We start from the raw sequence: 24,147 nt of genomic DNA on the forward strand, positions 1-24,147 counted from the left end.
GCAATATCACTTTCCCCATTTTCTACCTATCATTTAATAAAAATCAGTAGCATAACCATATTCAAACTCTAAATGGAGAAAGCAATTGAATCTTTTAATCTAATTCTTTTTGGAAAAATTGATATAGCTTAATATTTAATATCAACATGATGATTGTAACAAGGGCCTGAATTGAAACAGCTTTATCATTTTGCCTTGGCTACCATGTACAAATTAAGTAAGCCATTATTTCTACTATTTGATTTGATAAGTAGGTTTTAAGATTTCAAATGTGTTTGAAACAAAGAGAATTGGTTTTGGTTTACATTACCCAAAAAGATTGCATACATACAAATTATATTTGAGAATGACTAAACTATTGTAGCTTCACTAGGCAAAAAAGCAAGCCCACATATTATGGAGATGCTATGTTCTCCTGGAGTCTCTGACCTGCTCCTATCTGTTCTGATTGTCTCCATGTGCCTGGCATCCTAGAGCTACAGATCTTGGAGCTCCCCTATCAGTTGAGGATTGCTCTCTCTCTCTCCATGGTGGAGATCTTGTTTTCTGTATTTCCTGTATTTCTCTTCCTTGGTTTACTCCTTCATTTTGGTAGAGTGCAATTTCCAGTAGCTTCCTGAGAAAGGGTAAATTTTCAAGAAACTTACATATCTAAAAATGTCCTTATATCCTACCCTCACACCGTGATAGATATTTTCCCAGGGTACAAAATTCTAGTCTAGAAATAATTTTCTCCATTGTCTTCTGACTCCAAGGCTCCTTTTGATAAATCCTAAACCATTTTAATTCCTAAGTCTTTGCTTTTTTCTCCTCTCTGGAAACTTTCAGGATTCTTCCTTTGTCTTAAGGTTCCAAAATTTCATGATGATATATTTAGATGTGCCTCTAATGTCACTCCTTGTACCCGGTACTTGGTGATCCTGTTAATATGGAAACTCAAGCCTTTCAGCTCCAGATAATACTTTTGAGTTATTCATTGACAATTTCCTCCCTGCTATTTTCCCCACTCTTTATTACTTCTAATTTGGTGAGTTTTTCTCTCTGTTCCATTTCTTTGCTTTTTTAGCTCTACTTTCTGGAAGATAATTTCAACCTCTGTGTTTTATTTGTGCCATCATATTTTTAATTTCCAACACATATTGGAATGTTCCCTGTTTCTTTTTTCTTCTCTGAATGTTCCCTTTTTTTTTTTTTTTAAATAGCACCTTATTTTCTCGTTTGAAGTCTCTTCTCACTCATAAATATTGAGAGGTGGTCTCCTTTTCCCCCTTGTTGTTTTTGTCTCCTTTTTCATGTTCGAGATTTTCTTCACATGTCTGATAATCTGCTCATATTTGAGGTAAGGAACCAAATAGATGATTGGAAATTCTAGGGCTTTCTGACTGAACATCACTGAGGCTGGACCACTCCCATACAACCCTGATATCAACACTGTCTGCTGTCCTCCAGCTTGGAAACCTTCTCTATTATTCTCTGCAGAGTATAAAGCTCATATCTGCCATAGGAGAGTGAGCATCTTCCAAACTCAGTTTCCCACTTTAGCTGAGTCAGGGAAGTAATCTGTGTATCTAGCTGCTTCTTTAACAGACTTTCACCTACTTTATTTTAGCCCCTTCCCCGTCACGCCTTCCCTCCCCCTTCCAAAAGTAGATGCTGCTGCCAATTTCTGAGTCTTTAGGGAAGTGACAATATATCTTGGGTTGCTTCTCAGTTTTCCCCTTTGCTGACTTAAGAATTCAGCTTTCTTTGCTAAGTCATGTGCCACACATTCATTTGCTTTATACATTCCAAAATTTCGTTGCTATTGTCTCTTCTCCCTTTCTATACTTCCCTGTGGATATATGAACTCTAAAAAAGATCCATTTAATGTCATTTTAGTGGGATTTTAGAAGGGAGCAAAAGTAGATGCATATATATAATACACTAATTTTACCCAGAAGTCCTCATTCATTTTCCTTAGTAAGAATGAGCTAGGCTGGGCACAGTGGCTCACGCCTGTAATCCTAGCACTCTGGGAGGCCGAAGTGGGAGGATCATTTGAGATCAGGAGTTTGAGACCAGCTGAGCAAGACCGACACCCTGTCTCTACTAAAAATAGAAAAAATTAGTCAGGCGTGGTGATATGCACGTGTAGTCCCAGCTACTCGGGAGGCTGAGGCAGGAGGATCGCTTGAGCCCAGGAGTTTGAGGTTGCTGTGAGCTAGGCTGACCCCATGGCACTCTACTCAAGGCAACAGAGCGAGACCCTCTCTCAAAAAAAAAAAAAAAAAAAAAAAAGAGCTAAACCCAACAAGATTTTACTGAACAACTACACATAAATCTATCAACCACATAATATTCCACATTCTACTATTTCTTATCTTCTTTTTGTCTTTTTTCTGTCAGGATCTACTCAATCACCTCTATGAACTATATTCTATTTTGACTCACTAAATGCACATAAACTGAAAACAGATGTAGTCCTAAGCTACATTCCTGGCAAGTAAGATGACTAATGTTCTCATAAAATGGTTAATTACCTGCAGTTTAATGTTCTTCCCTGCTGCACAACTAAAGTAGATGTGATTTCGCCATCGAGTTCTCCAAGCCTTGGGATATTACCAATATTGGTACATAAAAGGTAACCACATAGGACATCCCTGTGTCAAAAGAGTACCAATTATTTACTTTTTTCTCCAAAGGTTTAGCAAACCACATATATAGTTAAACGATGATCTATCGTTTTAGCATTTGTTTTTCATCAACTATATTATTTACTCATATGCCAAACAAAATAAAATTACTTTAAACTCTTACTGGTACACCAAAATTCCAATTTTCTTCTCACTTTTCCTTTATTGTCCATTAGTTCAAGTATTTAAAAAAAATTATCCATCAAATGGACTTCTATCAGAATCTGTTTTTCCATAATACATCACTAGATATGCCCAACTATTTTTTAATATTTGATTAAGTGAATGAATGACTTTTGGATGAGAATTTTTTCTGGAATCCAGATGTTGCTTCAACCTGTCACCCCAGAATTAAAGAAGAAATTATATATTGTGTATATTTTATTGATTTCTAACTACAAAGGCTCAACATCCTTTTTCAATATATTTCATTACTCTCCGAACTATCACATATGCTTCTAATTTAACTTATAAAATATTTTTACAGGTCTTAAATACTATCTTACATATTCTTTATTTCTAATACATTTTAATTAATAGTAATAATGGTTAACATATATTTTAATAAATGTCTTATGAAGACTGATCAGTAGGCCAGAAAGATTAAATATGGAAATATCAGACTTTATCAGATGGAGAAAAGAGAAAAATTAAAACCTGTATCTATCACCAATATAGAAAAATATTTAGATAAACAGAAATTTATTCCTTAAAATAATTTTTTAAATTATATCATTTTATTGTATCTATCATAAAAGTGCTTTCTCAACACAGAAGAGATATTCATTCAAAATTTTTTTGCGTTTCATTTATGTGTATGAGCTTTACTAAGTAATTTAGAATATAGAAAGAAAATTAGACAAGCTCTTTATCCTCAAGGAAATCACATACATAAACAACTTTAACTTTAGAGGACAAAGGCCATAAGTAAACAGGGCTGTGGGAGTTCAAAGGAGAAGGGAAAGATGATTTATTTCTAGAGTAAATCAGGAAATAACTTATAGAGAAAGTGCCTTCCGCTTTTTTTTCTGCTTTGAAGAATGTGTAAATTTTTAACTGCCAAAGGTATGGGTATAAAGGAAGCCTCCTGAGGAACAAATAGCACAAACACAGGCATAAAGGTAGGACAGTGTAATGTACATATAAGGAACGGTTAAGGTCTGCTAGATTTGGAAGAACAGAGAAGAAAAGATAAAAAATGTAGTTAGGGGCAAATTGTGGAAGAGGTATAGTGTCAAGCTATTTTATGTATTAAATGAGACTATGTCATTCAGCAAACTGGTGAAGAGAGAGTTCTGAAATCAGACTGCCTGAATTCTAATTTGACTTATTATTAACATCCTATGTACGTGACCTTGGATAAATTAACTAACTGTGTCTCAGTTTCCACCTCCATAAAAATGGGAAGAGTGCCATAAAGATTAAATGACATAGCTGGGTGTGGTAGTTCACATCTGTAAGTCCAACACTTTGGGAGGCTGAGGCAGGAGGACTGCTTGAGGCCAGGAGTTCAAGACCAGCCTGAGCAACATAGCAAGACCCCAACTCTACAAAAAAAATTAAAAAAATAAAAATTAGCTAGGTGTGGTGGCATGTACCCATAGTCCTAGCTACTTGGGAGGCTGAGATGGGAGGAGAGTTTGAGCCCAGGGGTTTGAGGCTGCAGTGAGCTATGATCGCGCCACTGCACTCTAGCAATGGGCAACAGAGCTATACTTTGTCTCTTTTAAAAAAAATAAAAATAAATATTAAATAGCATAGCTTATTGTGAAGTGTGATACAGTACTTAGCACCTAGTGTGTACACATGGACAACGTGCAGAGGGAAGACAGAGTAAGGATCGCTCTAAGGCTTCTAAACAGAAAGACAGTAAGATATTGAGATCTTTGGCAAAAACGGGTGGTTTAGGAATGTTAGAGCCAGTTAATTCTATTCAACAGCACTGAGTATGTGTTCTGGTAGCTTAATTTCTGTTGCTTTTGAGATGGGCTGGAAATTGTCTTCTAGGTAAGAAAGTCCTGCACCTGCTACAGGTGTGACCTGGGCCTTAGGAGAGAGGTCAGGATACATGCTAAGATTTGGAAGCCCTCTGTGTAGGTGATGCTGGAGCACTGGGAAGAGATGAGGTGAGCAGGCAAAGCACTTCGTGGGATGCAGAAAACAGAATCTTCTGGCCACTCAATACTTATGCTTGTAATTGACTGAGGTATGAATTCCAGGCTAACTTCTCCACCTCACCGTTTGTTGCACTGTATCCACGTGTCTTTGTCCTTCCCACAGTTACCCTTCTCGGTCCCTTCGATATTCAGTTTCTCATAGCAGTATTTGTCTGATGCTGTCACCTCTGCAACAGAATAAAATTTTCTATCAGTGAGGGAGGTAATGTGTGGGCTGCTCAAAATGTTTTCAGGAACGGAAAACTGCAACTTAAGAACACTTCTTCACTTCAGTATAACGGATTGCAAAAATTGTACCCATGGTTCACAAGAGTTTTCTTGTATCATAGACATTCACAATGCAGGTACATTTTTCATGAATGCTCACTTGAAATTTGGAAAAAAAATATATTTAGATCTGATCAGATTCAGCCTACAAAAATAACACTCCTCAGGATTTGGCCAATAATTACGGGAAGATGATACCAAATGGTTCCTTAAATAAATATTCTGTGCTTTAATCTCAGTGCCAAATATAATGCATGAATTTCTCAGCAAATTTTAATTACAAAGACAATTTTATTAAAATAGTTATGTACTATAATTAGATTCAAGAAACAGTGATATGATTTCCACCTTGCTCACTAATTCTTAACAGCTATCAAAAACAATTTTATTTTGCTTTTAGACAAGCTTGAACTCATGCTAAATCTCTGAGAGTCAAATAATATTTTAAGGTATGTCAGCATCTTTGTCACGTGTTTATCTTTTCTGAAGCCAGGTTGGTTGATAGAGTTATCTAAAAATTAAAACAAAATGACTTTTCCAAACTAATCAAAGGACTGTGTGTGTGTGTGTGTGTGTGTATTTAAAAACCAATTAATTATGTTGGTAGTTTCTTTTCTACTTCATGTTGTCAGCTGATACTTTTGCACAAGTGGAGGAAACAAAGGTGGTATGTCGTTGCTCAGAGTACAAACCTGCAGGACTAAGTTTTTGCCCCATTACAATATTTTCTAGTTGTTTAAAGAGGGCATACACTTCCCCTCCTAAGAGGATTGTAGTCCCTACCTATGACTATTGGAATTATTATTTTTATAGCTTTTTTTCCGATACAAATTGTTGAAAGAGTTTAGGAAAAAAACTGCTTTTAAAAGTTTGGGCCAGTCATACTTCCATTATAGAAAACAATATATTACTCAAAATTTAAATATAAATTTAAATAGAGTATAAATTTAAATATAAATGTTATATATTTTCCTCTGAAAATCTGGCAAACTTTGAAGGCAATAACATTAAAATTTCTTTCTGATATAAGAAAGTACCCTCAGCAGAAGATCACCTGCAATTAGGAAAGCCAGCTAGAGTTTAAGAAAGATAGCTGAGGAGGAAAAAACAACTCTAACTAAAATGTTACAGTTCTAAGTCAAGGGTGCCCTATCCAGGGTCCATGTCCATCCCATATGCTTATACAGGTCTTGCTTAAGGGGACTCCGCTGAGCAGAGTATACGTGGAGCTGAAATCTAGGTTTGTCTATTCTCCAAGCTGTGCACCCCAGCATGGGCTCCACCTGCCTGGCAGCAAAGGCACCTTCTGATTTGTCCACAGGCACCATCTACTAGCCAAGATGTGTGGGGTTGTGTCTTCTGAAAGGAGGTGAATTACTCTAATTTCCAGAAACATGTCCCTTCTGAGACCTGCGGTGCCTTCAAGAACCCCCCAGCCATAAAGTAGTCAAAAATTTACTTCTGTGCGGTTTCAAGAATGTATTATATAAAAAAAGAACATTTACGTCTAGTATACATGTCCATGAGAAGTATGCCTGATAGCACATTTTAAAAATGATGAAGCCACACTATTTACTCACTTTGCCCCCAGATGTATTTGCATTGTCTATCCCTGGTTTTACATCTTCCTCCAAAGCAAATTCCCTAAAATGGAAAACCAAATACCCATTATCAATGCAATGTCCAATTATATCAGATAACTGAAAAAGAAAATATGATTGGGTAAAATAAAAGATCAATATTATAAAGGCCTTTAATCTACAGAACTGATTACAGAACATTTAAAGTGATCCTCCTATTTTGGTAAGATTTCAGTATTTCTTTCATGCCAGTACACATGAAAAATTTTGGTAAAAATGAAGTGACCTACCTGAACACCATCACATGAATATCCATCCATTTTATGAATATTAGGGGCACACTAGGGAAAAAGAACAAACTATGAACCAAACACAGAGCAAAATATCAGGCTGAGCTAATCTCTTCAATGCTTTCATTTTTAAAATCACTTCTGGTAGTATGGCTAGTCCCTTAAACCATCTAAAAATAAAAACAAAGATCAAGAGAAAGCAAGAGGAACTACACCAATTGGTGCACTTTTCCCTAAAAAATGGGTAAAAACAGTTGATTACATAGCAGCAAATGAAAGAACTAACTGCAATAGACTCAGCTAATGGTTCAATTAAGAGCATCTTGCTTCATACAGATACACCATTCTTTAGAGTAAGAAAAAGAAGAGCACAAAATAAAAGCAAAGAGTATGTCCACATAGGTGGACAAATAACTAGTTTTCTCTCTTTTGCCATAAAAAGCAACACAGCCCTTACACTTAAAATAATAACATTCAAGCACAAGTCTACTTTGAGAATGTTAGAAAAGGACATGCTTTATAACCCCGTTTTTTCCCTTGCAGCAATTACAGAAAGTTACAAAGCATTCTTGTTTATGAACAGATAGTAATTTTCAAATTTATTATACATCTTTTTCTATCATTATAGTAATTATAGTCATTTGAGAAAAGTTGGGAAATATGAAAAATAGAAAAAAAATGAAAGACAGAAGTCATTCATATTCCCACCATCCAAAGGTAGCTACTTTTTATATTTTGGTACATTTTTCTCTCCACATTTTTCTGTAAAAATTGGTATTTTTAAACACAAGTATGATCAAACTATAGATAATATTTTATATTCTGCTTCTTCCTTTTATTGTCAGCACACAAATTCCTTATGTCATAATTTTTTATAATACCATTTTTAATGGCTGTAACACAATGCATTGAGCTAACAATATACTAAACAATCACTTTAATCTCTAATTATTAATAATTTATGCTGCTATAGTAATGCAACAAGAGTATTAGTAGATGTGTACACACATCATCTTTGGATTTAGGACTACTTTAAAATTCCTGCTTATTTATAATCACATTCCAAAGAAGTTGCTCTGAACACTTTCTGCCTAGGAGCCTTAGCGGTAATCATTCATTGAATCCTCATCATCACTAGGTGTTAGCTTAGAAAACATTGCCACTTAGATAGCAAGAAAGGAAAAATAATTTAACATGAAAGACCTTTAACCTCTTAGGATGATTAATTTCAAAATAAAGCATTTTTAATGGTCAGTAGAGGTATACCACTATTGAATCCCTCTTCTCTGAAGAAAAAAATATGTAGGCAGTCCTCACTTTGCACAGCGCTGGTATGCATGAATTTCAGCTGTCATGGTTTTGTTAAAAAAACACGAGTCCCCCAGCAACACAGTTCCAATTTCAGTTACCACAGTCATTAACTGAGCGTAACTGCATAAAGCACAGCTTTGCTTCAGTCAACTGATCCCTAGGCAAATAACAGATGCCCATCATGATCGGTGACACATCTTGTCACATCTTTCAAAGTCGGTCAGTGATTGGTCACTCCCCATTTGTTTATCCAATTCACACACAGACAGCAAACTGTGTGGCTGTGTTGCCTTTTTGTCTTCCAGTGACATCATGTGACATTTTATAAAAATGGGTAAGCAGAAAAGGGAACTAGCCAACAAAGATGGAAGTACAACAAAGACATGAAAAATGATGACACCAGAAGTGAAATTCGATTTGGACATAAATGGAGTTATAGGAAAAAACAGCTGACTCTGGGAACGTTGACACTGTTGTTCAAGAGACTCTAGATATGTAGACAGAGGAACTTAGTGACGGAGGACTTACTGACAAAAATGAATAAAGTAATTGTGAAATAATGTAAGTGAAGATGTCCCAGAGGAGGTGATGCCGGCAAGAAACTTCACCTTCACATCTTCACATCTCTCAGAGATACTACATGACATTGAAAGCTGATCCAAACTTAGAAAGGAGTGTAACAATTCAACAAGGCATAGAAAAGATGCTTGCTCTGTATCATAAGGTTTACAACAAGAAGGCAAGCACAGTTCAAACTACTAAGTTTTTTACAAAAAATAAAATATTTCAATTCTCAAGGTTTGGGTTTTAATTTATAGCATGCTAAATATTATTTTATTCTTTTCCTATGCATTTAAAACAGTAAGAGGGCTTTTAATAGTTTGACAGCATTTTTTAAAAGACATAGAACAACTGCAATATTTTTCTTTGATTATTAAGACCATTTTGCATGGTTTTAGCTTGCATGATCATTTTTATGGTTTATCATTACCATGCAAAGCAAGGATTGCCTGTATGTACACTGATCCTTTTGAAATCTGTGAACATTAACCGAAGTTTATCTCTAGCTTTTCTATCTACAACTAAATGCTATTAAACTCAAGAGGAGCCATGAACAGCTGAGGGGGTGCAAGCAAGAGTCAAGAAAGAGAAAAGGGTCCCTTCTCTTCAACCAGCTGAAGAGAAGGAATCTGTGTTTCTTCCTTCACTAAGTAGATAAAAAGAAAAACATGTTATACTCTCTTCCTAAAAACAAAATAGTTAAAGGCATGCATTCAGTCTTAGGTTAGCTCAGCATTAAGACAAAATGATGCTGATTATTACAACTTAAATTCCTAAAAAATAAAAAAAGAGTGAGAAGTGATGTGAAAGAGAAACATGACTTCTGGCACTCAGTGCACTGAAGATGCCCCCAGTTTTTCCCACAGCATTAAGAGTAATTAGTTTATAAATTACCTGGCTTGAATTTCCTGAACATGTTTCACGAATATCACAATCATTTACTGCTTCTCGGCACACAGTGCCCATAGGCTGAAACTAAAATGAACAAAAATCAATGTTTAAAACTGTAACAAGGGGAAAAAAAAAAACAACTCCTACAATATTGTCTTAAAAAAAACAAAATGAAAATTGTTTGGCTATAAATACCTTAAAAACTATTTTAAGATAGTAGCCTGTGAAAACCACAGTTACTGGATAAAATGTTATTTTAACAACTGTAAGAGAGAGTTTCTTGTGTATGAAGTACATTCCCTAGTCATCACACATAAGCCTTAGAGTATCCTACAAAAATCGGCTAGTGCTTGATGGTGTCTCTCCACAAGGACAAGCTCGTCCAAGTTCTATTAATAGTAATGCTTCCTTGCAAACAGCTTTTGGATTTCCACTTCACTCTTCATTTTTACTGACACCTTTATCATGTTACTACTCATTTTTTGCCTTATCTGCCAAGAATTTGAAAGTTACATTTCGGGCTGAATCACACACACACAAAAAGTTAGATTTTCTGGCAAAGCTACTTCCTCCCATGCTTTCCCTTCCTTTCTTCTGCCTCATGTTTAGATAGGCTTAAATGCTGGTCTTTTATTCTTTTCTAATGTTTCTCTCATTTATGCTGTATAGGAGTTTTTTTTTTTTTTCTTTTTTCAACTACCTCAAATACTTCTAAGTGTGGGAGTTGTACAAATTCATTTTTAAACTCATTAGATTTATAAATTGCAAGAGTGCTCATTATAATAATACGGAACAGAGACTCATAGTTATTGTACTTCCTTCCCCCTTCAAGCCCTCTTTTTCCCTCTCCAACATTTGGAGCCGGACCCTTCTATGCTTGTGTTTCTGCTCACACAAATGTACATATTATTCAGTTTCCTCGACTTTCTGTATAAACTGCATCTTCTCTCCCTGCTCAGAACCCTCCAGTCATTTGAGTTTCCTGCTGTTCCTAGAACATGCACGGCCCACTGCCAACTTCAATCAGGATTTCAATGGACTTTTTTTTTTTTTTTTAAGGAAATCTGAACAAAATCTGTGTTCATTCACCCATTTATCAAGCACTTACGAAGCACTGAGATTGTGCCAAGCACCGCTCTAGCCACTGGGGAAACAATGGAGAATAAAACAAGAACCTTGCTCACAAGAAACTTACATCTTAATGGGGGTAAACTGACCAGAAAAATAAGAAAGTAAGAATGATAATTTAATTTTACATGTCCTCGTTATCTTCTTCCTCGGGATTGGGGCAAGCCACAATTTTAGAACATCTAGGGTAGAAATCTGAGCAGATTTGGGATAGAGTTTAGAGGACAGCATAAATGTTCAAGAATGTACAGGAAACTACTGAAAGAAAACATAATGACGGAGGACTTGCTCCAAGTGCTGGGATACAATGGTACATGAATAGATCAAAATCTTGGCCCTATTGGAACTTACATTATAATGGGAGGAGAAAAATAAACAAGTAAACAGGCACTATTTTACAACAGGAGTTGGTAAATTACAGCCTGATGGCCAAATCTGGCTGGCTGCCTATTTTTATAAATAAAGTTTTATTAGAACACAGCCATGCCCATTTGTTTCTGTATTTTTAATGGCTGCTTTCAAAGGCAGAGCTCAGTGTGACAGAATCTTCATGATCCACAAAACCTAAACTGACCCTTTACAGAAAAAGTTTGCCAACCCCTGGCTTATAGTCATATTATAATAAATATACATAGAAAAAATACAGATACACACAAGTTCAAATCTTGTTCTTGTAATTCCCTCCCCTCCATTCACTATCCTGATGCTGGCTCCCCTAGGAGTCCAAGGTGGTAGTGAGATTTGGGGATCTGTGGTAGAGGACACGGCAAAAAAGATCTTACTTGACTGGGACAGTTATAACTTATTTTGCAGGATAGCAGTTAATCATGGAATTTTATTTTATGTATTTTAGTTGTATTATTTTGTACTTGTTCCTTGAAATGATTATATCACGGGGAGTCTGATTCTATAAATAAAATGAAAAAAGGCGTCATTAAATGCATTTTGTAGATGGGCAGACTTAAAACATCGAGGACTAAGATAAGTGAGTCACCATCCCTTGATGTGGCACTGGGAGAAGCTGACAGAATAAACAGTTGTGGTAGCCAAAATGAAAGAATGTCTATTTCACGTTTAGTTTAATCTTCCTTTTTAGAAAGTGCTTTCAGAGATTTCTGCCAGTGCCTGCTTGTCTTAAAAAGCTGCCAGGAGACATAGTGGTAGAATGGAAACAACAGAAATGGCAGCCAGCAGATCTGGGGTACAATTGTACATCCATTCCTTACGAGTGGAATGAACTTGCACAGGTTATTTCATTTCCTTGACACTGCAATGTTGCTTAATTATAAAAATTAGGATAATAATGCCTATCCAAAAGTGTGCTTATGGGAGTGGTTAAGATAGTAGTCTCAACCAAGGGTGATTTTGCCCCCAAAGGGACATTTGGCAATGTCTGGAGACATTTTTGGCTGTCATGACTAAGAGGGGTGCTGCTAGTATCTAGTGGGTAAAATCCAGGGATGCTGCTAAATATTCTACAATGCACAAGACACCCTCAAAACACAGAAATATCCAGCCAAAACTGTCAACAGTGCCAGGGTTGAGAAATTCCGATTAATTAAAAGTGCTTAGCACAATCTCTGGCACACAGTACTTTTACTATGATAGTTTCCCACCAATCCTCCTTTAACTCATTAGACTAAAGTTACTCAATCAGAAAATCACCATTAAGAGAGTGCCATGCACATTTATTCATTCATTCAACAAATATTTACTGAGAACCCGTACCAATTACTGTGTAGGTACCTAGCCCTGCTCCATGGAATGTACAGACTGGAGGAAGAGACACATATTAAACCTTAGAAATAATGTAGAATATTATGCCAGATTTTATATGAGAAGAGAAAGAAAGAATTTGATTTCTTTAGGGAAGGTAAGTCCCAAATAATTATTAGTCTTGATGTGAAGGCTTAAATATTTGGAGACAGGTATGAGGATGCTGGTTGGGAGAATGAAAACAGATAAAGCGTGTAAAGATGCATTCCAAAACTTTCATACACAATAATGTAAGCAAGGTATTATCCTGTCTTAAAGTATTCTCTTGCTCCTTTAACAGCTAATGCAAAAGATACACTAAGCAGAGCAACAAGAAAAAAAGATCTATTGAATATCTGCTTGGCTTTACAAAGAAAATTAAACATCAAAGATTAGTAACACCTGGTTTCATTTAACTTGCACGCTCCTCAGGGAGGCAGTATGGAGAGGACAGCCTCTCTGGATTCACAGAGTTCAGGCCCTAGAGCTCCCTGACTCACCTGCTGTAAGACCTCAGGCAAACTACTTAACCACTACAAGCCTCAGTGTCCTCATCTATTAGATGGAAATAACAACAGCACCTACACCTCACAAGCTTGAGTGCGGATCCTGGAAAGTACCTGGCACTTAGTCTTTTAATACGTGTTAGATACTATTTTCATTATTAGGCTTAATGATTTAATCTAGTATGTCCTTCTTTCTGTCAAATGGTCATTAATCAACGTTTATTTACCTTGCACTTTTTACAACAAAGACCATCACTGCATTGAGAGTCTTGAGTCAAGGTGCATTTCTTACAACACTCTGCTCCTTCAAGGACACATTCCTAAGGAACGTAAACATTTGCAAAACATCAGTAAGTGGTGTCGTTTTCCTGAAAGTACCAGCATATTTTCTTAAACAAACATACAAATTCACAATAATAATCTTTCTTCCATAAGTTTATAAAATGTCTAGGCATGACACTGTGTACGTCTCAGTGCGTGGAAATGGAATGACCCTGAATTACCTAAAGACCATCATCATGTGTGGAAACACTTACAGCAGGGGTCCCACAGTCACACTCCTCTCCGGTTTCAATGAATCCATTGCCACATTCAGGAGGATCGAGAAGCTGGGGGAAGAAAAAAAGGGAAATAAAATATAGAAAAATCAACATCAAAGACTGTGAGAGAGCATAAGTGCCACACCTGTACACACTTGTCATACCTGCTAGTCACTCCAAAATATATTTTTATTTTCCTAAACCAGAAAGTATGACTTTAGAACTTAGAACTTCAGAACAAAAGTGTCTACTGCTGTTTCTATTTCATATCTAATATACATAGTATATAGCTTTACACACATATTTATATAAATATATAATATACATACCAGGTAGGGTCTGGTAAATGTCACCAAAATAAAAGATGATCTAGCTATTGCCCAAAACAAAGCCAGATTGATTCCTAAAATTTCATTTCAAACAGTAGGGAAGAGATTTAGAGTCAGAATGTCTAGATTAAAATCTTGGCTCAACTATTTATCTGGGGAAAACTACTTATTATCCCAGCGACTTTAATATTTAAAACAGGAATAATAATATTAGCTATTCATCCACATCAAAAAATTGTTGTGAGGATCAAGTTTAATCATCTGTGAAAAGCCCTTTATTAACTGTATCTCCTTTTGAAACATAAAGTTACTTCATAGACAATGAGGAAAGCACCACAAAAACTAATATATCCATTGATCTATTTAATATAAAATATAGCTCCTCCTATTAACATAGCTTTGCAGAGAGCAGCAATAATAATTTGTCCCAGAGATCAAAGCTATTTTTGGCCTGTCCAAGAGCACATTTTAGGTCTGTTTTATTTTTTTAACTCTCCATTAATTTTATCTTTTGAGTATAATTTATCCTATGGTGATTGGCAAAATTAGTAAATAGTAAATAATTGCTATGTGCCAGATACATGATAGTTACTCAAAAGTTAATCAAAGATTACATATAATAGAATGGAAGTGTACAAACACCTGTAAATAGATACACACTCTCTCTCTCTCACTCATAACTCACTAGAGGAGAAAAAAAACAAAATAAAGGAAACAAACAAATAAAAAACCTCTACCAGATTTCAAATACCTTCTCTTCTCCTACAAAAGAGTTAATTCTTCTCTGTATTTCGTTTTCAGTTGAAAGTGATCATAGCAAACGAAAAAAGCCAGAATGGAAACTCATCCAGATGAAATACAAATTTATTCTCTTACTTTGGGTTTAGAATAATCAATTATTTTGGTAGAAAGACTTGTATTATTATGGCAGCAGTGATTTAATTCAAGTATCTCTTCCAAAGCTTTTGCAGAGACTTAAATTTGTCAATTTGCTTTTCAATGCAATATGATACATTTCCTGAATTTCACTGGCATGAACAGAGAATGAAACCAGGTAAAATTACCAAGGCAATGCCACATATCACTGTGGTGCACAGAAGCATTTCATAGTTCACATAACTAATGAGAACAAAGTATTCTATAACATGCAAAGGCTTCAAAATGCAGGAGGAAGATCTGCTTCCTAGTCAGTAACCAGAGGATGCTCTGCAACTTGTAAAAAGCCTATGTACAAAGTCCACGTACAGAAAGATTTTCTCCTTTTCCACTTTAAGAAATCTTGCTTTTCAAACTGAGAAGCCTCTATAATTTTAATCACACTGCTCATTCTGAAAGGCAGTAGTAGAGAGTGATGAACGGAGATACGCGCCCCCCTTTCTCCCTGTTTGAGTTGTGTTTAGGTATCCAAAGGAAAAAAAAAAGCATCAAGAAAATGAAAAAGAAAGGTAAAATAAAACCATTTTTGTATGCTCACTCAGGACTCATCATTTCACCATATAAAAAGAAAATGGAAACTTTTCAGACAGAAACACTCTTATTTCTACTTGCTTTCTACCCCCATCAAAATAGCCCAAAATGACTAACAATAAAATTGACTTTGAAAATGCAGATACTAACCATACTTAGAATATGTACATATAGGCCAAGTTGAAAAGTTCTCTAAGATTCAATGGCTGGAAATTTGATAATTAATAACTCTTGACCACACTTATTACCTTAGAAGGTTTGTTGAAAAGGCAGGCACCACCTCCACTATTGAGGAAGTCATGATACTCTTCAATATTACATTGGGTGAACTTTTTAGGAAGATAATAGCTATAAGAGAAGAAAATCAATAGCTGGGTAAAACATGTCCCCCTTGTTTGTGAATTAGTCTTAAAACTGAACTTTGTTAAAATTGTATATTATTCTTTAAAATGAAAGAATTTTACTTATGCACAACATTTATATTCAATCCATGAGTTTTATTCAATCAGTGTATTTCTAAATTGTTGATTTGCTAACTAATAGTGACTATGGGACGTTCATTATTTGCATATGCATTCAGAGGAAACACACATGTACAGTACCTGTAATTTTAATCAAGGAAAGTCAGGAAAAATTTAGTTCATAATGGGTCATTCCTAAATATTAAAACTGGGCTAGAATCCAAACTGTAGAGAATTCTATGAAACAACTGACCTATAATCTATAAATGTGTTAGGTCGTGAAAGTCATAGAAAGACTGAGGAACTGTTCCAGACTGAAGAAGGCCAAAGAGACAAAAATGAAATGTGATCCCTGATCTTGAACCTTTTGCTGTAAATCACATTATTAAAACACAGGGACAATCTCAAATGAAGGCTAAGAATCAGATGATTTTACTGTGTGTATGGTGGTTATGTAGAAGGATATATTTTTTTCTAGAAAATGCACACTAAGGTGTTTAGGAATGATAAGGCACACCAAGTTAACAATTTATGATTCAAGGGACAAAAAGATTTTGTTACTAATTTTGCAACTTGTCTTCAAGTTTGAGATTGTAAAAAAAAAAAAAAAAAATGTATGCCCAAAGAGTCATAAAAGGTCAAAAGAAAAAAGGAACTTGGTTAGAGAACAATTTGGCAATATGCATTAAGAACCTTCAACATGAGCACACTCTTAGATCTAATGCTTCTAACTTGTAGAAAATTTTCTTGAGGAAATAATTAGCCATGTGCACAAAAATGTACAAACCAAGATAAGTAGGATAGCACAATTTATAATAGCAATAACAAGAAAATAACCTAAATGTTCAATAGTGAGAGAACTGTTAACTGACATATTAATAATAGAATACCATGTAATCATTAATAATCATAGTGTTGAAGAATAGACTAAAAAATGCTGACTATATATAGTGGTAAGTAAAAAAATAAATATTCAATAGGAACCAAATTTTATAAAACAATAATAAAATGGAAAGAGAAAAATACTGGCATAAATCTAGCAGTATTATATACCTATCTATCATGTCAAAAAAGCAATAAAAATTTTTTCTATATCTTTCAAAAATTGTTTTACATTGAACTTTGATCAAATGGAAAAAACAATTAAAATAATAATGAATAGTTTTTATAAAGTCTCTCCCACTAGCCTGCAAAGACTGTGTCCATTTATATCCCCACTTCTTTCTCATATTGTGGTTAATACTTCGTTTATCAATTACTGGCATTTATAATGATTATTTATCCTAACCTCATTTTTGAAGTGCTTCATGCCAAACTCTCCTTGTAAAGCTAATGTGGGTTTAAGTTGCCTGAACTACTTGACTTCCTTAACTTGCTTTTCTTAAACAAGAAATAAACTTCATTTGAAAAGTTTCTTACATATATTGCTGCTATTTTTCTTTCCAATGCCTACAACCCACCCAATGTCTTAATCACCTTCCCCTCTAATCCATCCTACATATCTCTGCCAGAGTTATTGAATTTAAATTGGGCTTTCTTCAAGCTCCTTTCCTTGTTACTGGTCAAAATCTGAGATGGTTCCCTGCTGCCAAAGTAAAAAATCACTAATGCTTAGTGTAGAACCCTTAGGAGTCAAAGTCTCCTCTGGCCTCCTACAAAGACACCCCCCTCCACCACCACCACAGGTGCCCTCAGGGGTCACAGCCTCGCCCAGCCTCCAGCTCACAGCACAGGTGAAAGGAACTCAGTCTGTGCTCCAACACTTGGCAGTGACAGTAAACTCACTCCCCCATTAAATTTGTGGACTGCTCTTTCCTTTATTTTGCCACATCTGATTTCCTACAACTTCTACACACAGTTCTGTGTTCTTAACTGTATCAGATAAGCTTATTCCTCTACCTTAACATAGCCCTTCAAGCATCTGAAGGCAGATATCATGTCTCTCTCCTGCTTCTGCCCCCACAACTTTTGCTTTATGGAATAGCGCACGTATTGTATGCAGTTAAAAAATCTTAGTTTTTATACCTTTAAATAGGACTGAAGGTATTAATTTCAACCACGCTTTCCAACATTTAGCAGTACAGAGGAACTTTAGAAAACAGAAATGGGAGGGAATGTACCCATGGAAACATATGTCCATAATTAGTGCTGTCAGGTGGTATTTGGCGTAGATCAAATTTAGTGTTATATCAAAAAAAGTTGCATATAAAGTGCTTTCCTCTCACATGCGTCTATTTAATATAGGAAGAGTTTCAATGCATACAGCTATACATAGGTAAGGGTAGCCATTTGATTTCTCTGTATATTATGCTTAGTGCTATGAAAATTATCTATAAAAAATGTAATAATCAGAATAATCAAATATAGTAAATAGCTTTTAAAAGAAATTTAGTAATTATTGGAAAATTGCAAGCACAGGACAAGAATGTTTATCATTTTCTCTCATTACTGAACGGAAAGTCCAAGGATATTTTGAAAAATATTTTAAATACATACTTGCATATACATTCCCTCTATCACTTATTTTCCTTGTTATAGCATATCCTGTGAGTTCAAAATTCAAATATAATCAGTAAATATTCATTGAAAATCAAGTGTGTAGAAAGGATTATGATGTGAGGTCTGCAATACAAGTTAGTGTAATATGTAATCCCTCAAAAATTTACAACTATTTGGTCAGAGGAAGCATAAGAATTAATACCTATAGAATAAAATTATAATGCAGGAGGTAAAAATTATAAAAATCTCAGATGGTTAGAAATATGGTTAGAGGAAAAGGGGAAAGACATTCCAGATGAACAGAATATACTGGGGAAATCAAAAGAAGTTGGAAATTTATTTACAGTTATAATGAGCAAATTTTTAAGAAGCTGAAAATCTATGTAGGATTATGGTTAGCAAACCAAGAAAGGTGGAAACTCATGTACCATCATGGTAAGCTAGAACAGTAGGGGAAAACAAGATTGCAAACTAGGATGAAGAAAGGTTATGGACATATAAGTATTTGAGTAAGGAATGTGAACCTTATTCTTTAGACAGTGGAGACACAAAAGTTCTTAGCAAGCAAATGGCATTTAATAAACTAGAGCTACTTATTAACTGAGGGATAAATCTGAGTTAATCAAAAAAAAGCAAATCACAGAAGACTACATACATTATGATGCCTTTCAAATAAACTGAAATCATGCAAACCAATACTATGTTTTACTACAACACACAAACACATAAACAGTAAATGTATAAAGACAGACCTGTGAATTTGAACCAAATTGAAGATAGTGGTTACCTTGGCTGGGGATCAATAAGGGAGAACACAGGAGGATTTAACCAGGTAGGCAGTATTTTAATTTTTATAAGCTACGTAATAGAAAATAACTGCAACGCTTATATACAAGTGTTTGCTGTTTTATTCTTTATACCTTTGTGATGATGATGGAAGTGGGGCTCAGGAAGAGAGAGAGAGAGAGAGCCTGCAAGTTGCCTGAGTATTTGGAATGTTACTGAAATAATAACAGCACAAGATGATCAAAGGTTAAAGTAGGGCAGTCGTGAGAAGCTAGGAATAAAAGGATTGATTACGAAATTTATTTAGACCAAAAAAAGGCAAGAACTGATATCTCACAGTGGGTGACGGGTAGGATGGTATGAAAATGAAAACTGTTCTCAAGAGAGCAGATTGCACAGTGCTCTTCCCAACGCCTTTTTCAGTGACACCACAATGTGAAGCCATCAGCGACAGCGTGAAATCAGCCCCTGTGGGAGTATTTACACCATGGAAATCTGAGAAAGCTACAAATCCAGGCTGTTTTCTTATTTTTGTTTTTGAGAGTCAACTTACCAGCACACTACTGTTTATAACCCATTTAATTAGAATTGAAGGAGATAAAAGGAAAGAGAATTAGTAGGTATGCCATCAAAAACAAAGTTGTTCCTCATTTCTTACATTTCTAGGCTAGATTCAAGGCTAAAAAAAAATCTCTGAGGTCTACTAATTTAATTGACATCAACTGTTTTCATAAATAAAAGACTATTTTTGTGAAAATATTTTATATACAGGGCCATTAGGAATATTTACTTCTGATTTTCTCATAAATGCCTGTGCTGATTTTCCATGCACTAAGTTATCGAGTGTCATATTCCTAAGAAGACAACAGCACAGCAGGGAAAGGAAGAGGGAGTTATTTTCAAACAGAAGTGGCTCACCCGGTGTCTCCCATTATGCATCCAGACCACGTGTCCTCACATTTACACTCACCTAAGGGAACATGAATACACACGCCTTGTTATAAGGTGAACACAGCCACAGTAGTTTCTATTTTCAAAATACTATCTTTACTTTGTTCCTTGAATACCTTTTAAAAAGTAATACCTGCTTTCTAATTCTTCTTACATTTGAAGTTTTTTCTGCAATGTATCACAAAAATATATTTTGAACCTATCAAGATTATATAATTTTTACTGAAAAAATGTCTTCTGATATTTTAACAAATGGCCATATTTAAACCACTTAAAATTACTTAAATGAAGGAAAATCAACTACCAATGAAATAGTGAAGAACTTTATGGCACAATTATAAGAACCCAGTTACACAGGCCTTTATGGGAATTATTAAATTTTCTTGTCCATTTTTAAAAGCCTCTGCACCAAGGCTTGTGGGCAGAAGGCAGTATAGTATTTTGGTTAAGCAGAAGGGCTTCAGAATCAGAAATATCTGGGTTTAAAACCTGGGCTTGCCACTGAATATATGTATAATCTGAGAGAAATTATCCTTTTAAGATCTACTCACTTCATCTGTAAAATGAGACTAAAAATGAGTACCCTGTAGAATTATCTTGAGAATTAAATGAGACCTAGATGTAGGTAATACTGGCATTCAATCATCTGGCATATAACAGGTACTCTATAAATAGCAATAGTATTATTTTTAAAATCATATTTATAATATTATTAAAATAATGAAATAAATGTTTATAATCAAATTTTTACTCTAAATAGATAGTACTTGACCATCCATGGTGAAGTAACTTTACCTACTTGGGAGAAGATCTTCTTCCCAGATGCTAAACTTTGCATATTTTACTAGGGTATTTTACTAAGCTTTTTATCAGGTCTGATCCTGACAGGGAAGTTCTACTTCTGTGGCCACATTTAGAAATGTTTTAAATAAACCATGATAAAACAGTATGCCTGAAACCTATATGCCTAGGATTCTCTACTAGACCATTTAAAATCACCAAACTGGGCGTATTTGGCCCTTTTTAGGTTAAATTCAATGATGAATTTATTATTACATAGATTTTGTTGTTCTGTTTTGTTTTATTTTGTTTTTCTTCTTTTGAGACAGGGTCTCACTCTGTTGCCTAGGCTAAAGCTCAGTGGCATCATCATAGCTCACTGCAACCTCAAACTCTAGGGCTCAAGCAATCTTCCTGCCTCAGCCTCCCAAGTAGCTGGGACTATAGGTGTGTAGCCACCATGCCCGGCTAATTTTTCTATTTTTTGTAGATGGGTTCTTGCTATGTTGCCCAAGTTGGTATTGAACTTCTGGCCTCAAGTGATCCTCCTGTCTCAGCCTCCCAAAGTGCTAGGATTACAGGCATGAGCCACCACGCCCAGCTTGTTGTTGTTTTGGTTTTAGTGACAAGGTCTCACTCTTGTCACCCAGGCTGGAGTGCAGTGGCACGATCATAGCTCAGTGACGCCTCAAAGTCCTGGACTCAAGGGATCCTTCTGCCTCAGTAATTCAAGTAGCTAGGCTATAGGTACACACCACCACATCTGGCTTTTTTTTTTTTTTTTTTTTGAGATAGGATCTTGCTATGCTGCCCAGACTGGTATCAAACTCCTGGCCTCAATCCTGCCTTGGCTTCTCAAAATGCTGGGATTATAGGCATGAGCCACTGCACCTGGCCTTACCAGGTTTTAAATGGTTATTATACATGAAGAAATTTTCATGTATAATGTAAATATTCCCTTGTATTACTTTTAAAGACAGTATTTTGTGCTCTAGCTCTTTACTTGGCCATTCTTATAAGAATCTGAATCAAAGAATCTCATTCGCCAAGACATTTCCAGATAGTCTATTTTAAATACAACTAAATCACACATGTACTAAAACTTACCACTTGCTAGCTTTCTTTTGTCTGAGATAATACCAATATTATGGGCTAATGATTGGGCAAGTGTAACTGCCATTAAATCAGTTTTCCCAAACTGAAAAACAGAAAGAAAATATATGTAAATGCAAATTGTATTTCACTTAAGATGGGCCAGAGAAAAATGTCACAATATAATTGAAAGTAAGAAATTTCCGAACATTTTCTTGAGCAGAGGCTAAACATATTGTATCTAGAGCTGAACATGCAGTTGGGAAGAAGTAGTAAGAAATAAACCCACGTTTGATTAGGCCTTATAGGGAAGACTAGAAGCCAGTGAATCATCAACTTTTGGGTTTGGTAACTTAAATCTAATTCTGAGTCCAAATTTCACCAGTGACATTCCCGAAAATCTTAATTATTATATATGATTAAAACATTCTTCTAGTTAATAGAAAATAAAAATACATGTGTAAAAATTATTGCAACTTATTCATCTTTATGTGTCTACTTGCACTCCTGAAATTCCCTCCAAATGGAATAGAATGTGGCTTCAAAAACAAATGGAATGAGTAACAGCAAGCAGTGATGATCTTTGGCCAATAGAAACAAAAACTGGGGATATTTCTTTCTTTGTAGCCTTCCAAAGATTCAAGTATTTTTCTTTTAGATCACTTATATCACGTTTAGTCCGTTAGGAGTAACGGGAATCCTTTGAAAAACTCATGCTATTTCTCCCTCCCAAAAACTTTGTCAAATACTGAGGAAAGAAGAAAATATCCAATTAGCTTGTAAGGTGACAACCCAATGCTTCAAGGAATTGCTCAATTCTCTGGAAAATCATTCAAAGTAATAAATAGGGTCTATTTTCAATGAAGGTAAAGCTTCTCTCTATATAATCTGTAAATATCCTACTCTGGAAATTATTCTGAGTAGAACATGAACAGAATTATCACATATTATCTTCCATTATTTCCCTATCCTGTCCTCTGGTCACTTATAGTATTAATAACTATATTGATTGTTAATAAAACAACCTAATATCTGGAGTTATGTGGCATACTGAGAAATGAACTCTTAAATATTAGGAAAACATTTTCAGCCATCATACCACTTGGTATTGTACAGATGTTCACACCTACTTCATTCACGCCTCCTCCTTTCAGCAACGAGCAAATCCCACCAATATAAGCTGCCCCGCTCCGGCTACTCTCAAATTGACTTCCCCTTTTAGAAAAGGAAATGAAAAATGCTTACTGCTCACAGCTCGAACACCATAGCACCTGTCATTATTAATGTACCACATTTATTTTCTCAATATACATAACATTTCTACACACTACATTCATGAAGGGAAGAATGTGAAAATTGTTTCCACACATAACCAAAGAAAAAGGTTTGTGAGGGATGTTTTCCCACATAATAAATAATTTAAATTGAAGTATACTTATTAAAAAAATTGCTGACGTGATATACTCTGAGAAAGAGACAAAAATAACTTCTATGGTATCACAAATACATAACTTGAATCTCATAATGAGAAGACATCAGACATTCCCACAATGAGGGGCAGTCTATAAAATAACTGGTCCACACTCTTCAAACATATTAAGTTCAAAATAGACAGAGTCTGAGGAAATCTTTCAGATTAAGGGAGACTAAAGAGACATGATGATTAAATGCAGTGTGTGATCCTCAACTAGATCCTGGATGGGGGAAAAATTAACTATAAAAGATAACTGGTGAAATTTGAATATAGACTGTGAATGACATGAAAGTGTTGTGTTGATTTTAAATTTTCTGGTTTTAATAATTTACTGTAGTTAAATAAGAGAATCCCTTTATTCTTAGAGAATACACACTGAAGTATTCAGTAGTAACTGCACAGTAAGTGTCTTCAACTTACCCTCAAAAGGTTCAGCAAAAAAAAAAATCAATAGATATATCAATGGATAGAAGGAAGGAAGGAAGGAAAGGAGGGAGGAAGAAAATCATAAAACAAATGAGAGAAAATGTGAATAATTGATAAATATGAATAAATGACATATGTAATTTCCTTGTGGTATTCTTGGAACTTTTCTCTAAATTTGAAATTATACGAAAATAAAAAGTTGCCC

At 35.1% G+C, this 24,147-nt stretch overlaps 1 protein-coding gene across 2 annotated transcripts in view; it reads right to left on the reverse strand.

Annotated features, from left to right (window-relative positions):
• Positions 1-24,147, reverse strand: part of ADAM22 (ADAM metallopeptidase domain 22) — a 184,798-nt gene that overhangs the window by 16,940 nt on the left and 143,711 nt on the right. For both annotated transcript variants that reach the window (XM_069461285.1, XM_069461284.1), the window contains exons 12-22: positions 23,173-23,257; positions 22,058-22,148; positions 20,138-20,189; positions 15,722-15,821; positions 13,675-13,746; positions 13,366-13,458; positions 9,753-9,833; positions 6,987-7,037; positions 6,697-6,760; positions 4,911-5,016; positions 2,520-2,639 (exon numbers count right to left, since the gene is read on the reverse strand). In XM_069461285.1, the coding sequence (XP_069317386.1) occupies positions 2,520-2,639; positions 4,911-5,016; positions 6,697-6,760; positions 6,987-7,037; positions 9,753-9,833; positions 13,366-13,458; positions 13,675-13,746; positions 15,722-15,821; positions 20,138-20,189; positions 22,058-22,148; positions 23,173-23,257 (915 nt within the window). The remainder of the gene's footprint in view (positions 1-2,519; positions 2,640-4,910; positions 5,017-6,696; positions 6,761-6,986; positions 7,038-9,752; positions 9,834-13,365; positions 13,459-13,674; positions 13,747-15,721; positions 15,822-20,137; positions 20,190-22,057; positions 22,149-23,172; positions 23,258-24,147) is intronic.

The sequence above is a fragment of the Eulemur rufifrons genome, chromosome 29 (assembly GCF_041146395.1).
Source record: "Eulemur rufifrons isolate Redbay chromosome 29, OSU_ERuf_1, whole genome shotgun sequence".
Taxonomy (NCBI): domain Eukaryota; kingdom Metazoa; phylum Chordata; class Mammalia; order Primates; family Lemuridae; genus Eulemur; species Eulemur rufifrons.